The sequence below is a fragment of the Galeopterus variegatus genome, unplaced genomic scaffold (genome assembly GCF_000696425.1).
Source record: "Galeopterus variegatus unplaced genomic scaffold, G_variegatus-3.0.2 Scaffold8642, whole genome shotgun sequence".
In the NCBI taxonomy this organism is placed as follows: Eukaryota; Metazoa; Chordata; class Mammalia; order Dermoptera; family Cynocephalidae; genus Galeopterus; species Galeopterus variegatus.
Genome location: NW_007734753.1, coordinates 11,445 through 13,947, shown reverse-complemented (window position 1 = coordinate 13,947; position 2,503 = coordinate 11,445). Strand labels below are relative to the sequence as shown.

Below are 2,503 nucleotides of genomic sequence, written 5' to 3'. Positions count from 1 at the left end.
CTCTGGGGCTCCGGGACCAAGAGGCCAGAAGGAGGCACCCCTCCTCCCGGCCCCTCCCTCCCTGGTGGCTTTGATTTCATTATCCCCCTCCCGGGGCGGGCTGGCAGGTGCGGGGGTGGGAGCCGTCTCCGCGGGAGCAGCCTCGCCAAAGGTCCGGCTGCTGACGTCCGAGCGCCCGCTCCTGTCAATGAGCGGCAGCGGCAGACTGGGGACTGTTCTGGTAACGAGGCTGCAGACGTCATCGCCTCCTGTTGGACGCGGGCGGGGGGTGGGGGGGTGTCCGAGCAGCGTCTCAGGCTTAAAGGAAAACTCTCTAAGTTCCAGGCAGCGGGGAGAGTCGTTGCTGACAGCACGCGCACCCCCGTGCCAAGTGTGCGCGGCACCCCGGCTGGCACACGCGCGGGCACACGTTCCGTACATAGGTGTGTGGGTCCCAAGTTGCTGTCGCTGGGAGCTGGAGCCGAAATGGACCGGTGTTCGTTGGCGCCGAGAGCGCTGGGGGGGGCTGCTCTGCCGGAGACTCCCGGGCGGAGGGGCCACCGGGCAACCCCCCACCCCGTGCGGAGTTGTCTTCCCCTTTGGCGAGAAGATCAGCGCGAAGCTTCGAGTGCCCGAAGCCTCCGGAATATGCCTGCGGGACGGAGCAGACGCGAGCGTCCTGGACAGGTCCTGAGCGCGGGCCCCCGGGCTCGCCTGGCCGCGGGTTGTGCGCAGTTCCCAGGGGAGCCCCGTGCCCACCGCGCTGGGCGCCGCGCCCCCCGGCCCCTTGGCATTTATGAAGTCGGAATGCGGCGGAGGGCAGAGGTGCGCCCCGCACACTTTGGCGGGTAAGTTGATAGTTCCTTTTACCTATGACTTAACCCTTGAGAGTCCAGAGAAACTTAGTTCCAACCTTCCCCTACTTTAAGAAAAAAAAAAAAAAAACAACTTCCCATTATTTCCCTCCATCCTTTCTGGCAATGAAAAAACGTGTGTGCCTGTGTGCCTGGGCGCGGGGGGCGTTGTGTTTGTGGACTTGGCTGTTTGGGGAAGGGGTGATGCGTGGAAGTGAGAAAGAAGAAATGGAGTTCATAAAGCCAGAGGACCCAAGGCCAGCCCCAGGGCCCCTGATAGCTTCAGGGCTTGGATCTGAGGAGTTTTCGAGCTGCAAGTGCCCCGCGAAGGCTGCGCGCCAGCTGCAGACCGCAGCGGAGCCGGCCCGCAGGTGCCTCCCGGGGCGGCCTGGAGAAGGGCCGCTGTGCACCTCCCCTCCCTTCCCCGTCTCCCTTCTGCCCTTCTCCAGTGTTCAGGGGACAGGACCCCCTCCTCTTTTCATCCCTGCCTCTGCCACCACTCTCCTCTGGCCCCCCACCTCCCCGGCCTCTTTTGCAAAAGATCCTATGATGTCACAGGGGAGGAGGGGGTCCGGAGTCCCCACCTGAAAGCATCATTATGTTCGAATTGCATTCTGCAGCATTTTATTTTCTTCCTTGCACCCAATTTTTCTTTCAATCCATTGAAAACACACCCCCACCAAACAGCACAAACACAGCTCTCCCCCTACTGTCTGAAGGCTCCACTCCATAACTAGACAGGGCCAGGAATCCTGAGATAGCGCCCACCCCAGCCCCCTCCCAAATTAGGAAGAAATCTGCTGAGATGCCCAAGGAGCCTCTCCTCTCTGGTTTTTTTATTTCTCCTCTCCTCTGAACCTCTCCTTCAAGTTGAAGGAAAAAGAGGAGGAAGGAAGGAGAGAGAGAGAGAGAGAGAGAGAGAGAGAGAGAGAGAGAGAGAAACAGCACTCAGCCCCTTAGACGTAGGGCTACATTGATGGAACTGACTGTAGGATTCTGCACTGAGTCCCTGCCCCCTCCTGCCTTTCCTGCCATTCCGAAGTCCCTTCCCCTCTTTAAGCTGCTCCTTCCCTGGTCTCTTCTCCCCACCCCTTTCCCCACCTAACCCCCTCCCCTCCACCTAACCCCACCTTCACTCTGCTCTCCGAGGGGGGAGGGCTGGGGGTGGGGAAAGAAAACCCCCAAAGCCCCAGCCCTGGGCAGAGATGTCGAAGAAACGCAAAGCCCTCGAGGCTGGAGGAGGTGGCGGAGACTCTCGGCTCCCAGAGGAGGAACCCACTGCCTGGTTTGGGGACAGCAGCGAGGAGCAAGGTAGGGGGAGGAGAGGGGGAGGAGAAAAAGGCAAGGAGCACATGCAGGAAAACGTTTTGGAGTTGAGATCTCTTCATAGGAACACCCTGGCCAGCCTTCCTCAGAGACAACTTGAGTAGAGTTTTTTCCCCCACAAATGGGATTTTACGTGTGTCTTCAGGAAATTGGGGGTGGGTGGGAATGAGCTGATTAGGCAGATGCTGGAGACCGAGATCTGTGTGAACTTGAAGCTATGTGGAGAGAAAAGGTGGGGGGTGGGGTGGGGGGGGATGCAGAGGTGGCAGGGAGAGCTCAGGAGGTAATGACTGGGGTCTGCTGACCACGTCCCCACCCCCCCCCCCCCCCCCCCCCCCCCCCCC

General features: G+C 60.4%; 1 protein-coding gene across 1 annotated transcript in view; it reads right to left on the bottom strand.

Moving 5' to 3' along the window:
- The window catches only part of LOC103608621 (putative uncharacterized protein FLJ36797), a 1,200-nt gene extending 958 nt beyond the window's left edge, over positions 1-242 (bottom strand). Inside the window, 1 exon segment of the mRNA XM_008593032.1 lies at positions 52-242. Coding sequence (XP_008591254.1) covers positions 52-242 — 191 coding nt within the window.
- Positions 243-2,503: the final 2,261 nt, after the last annotated feature.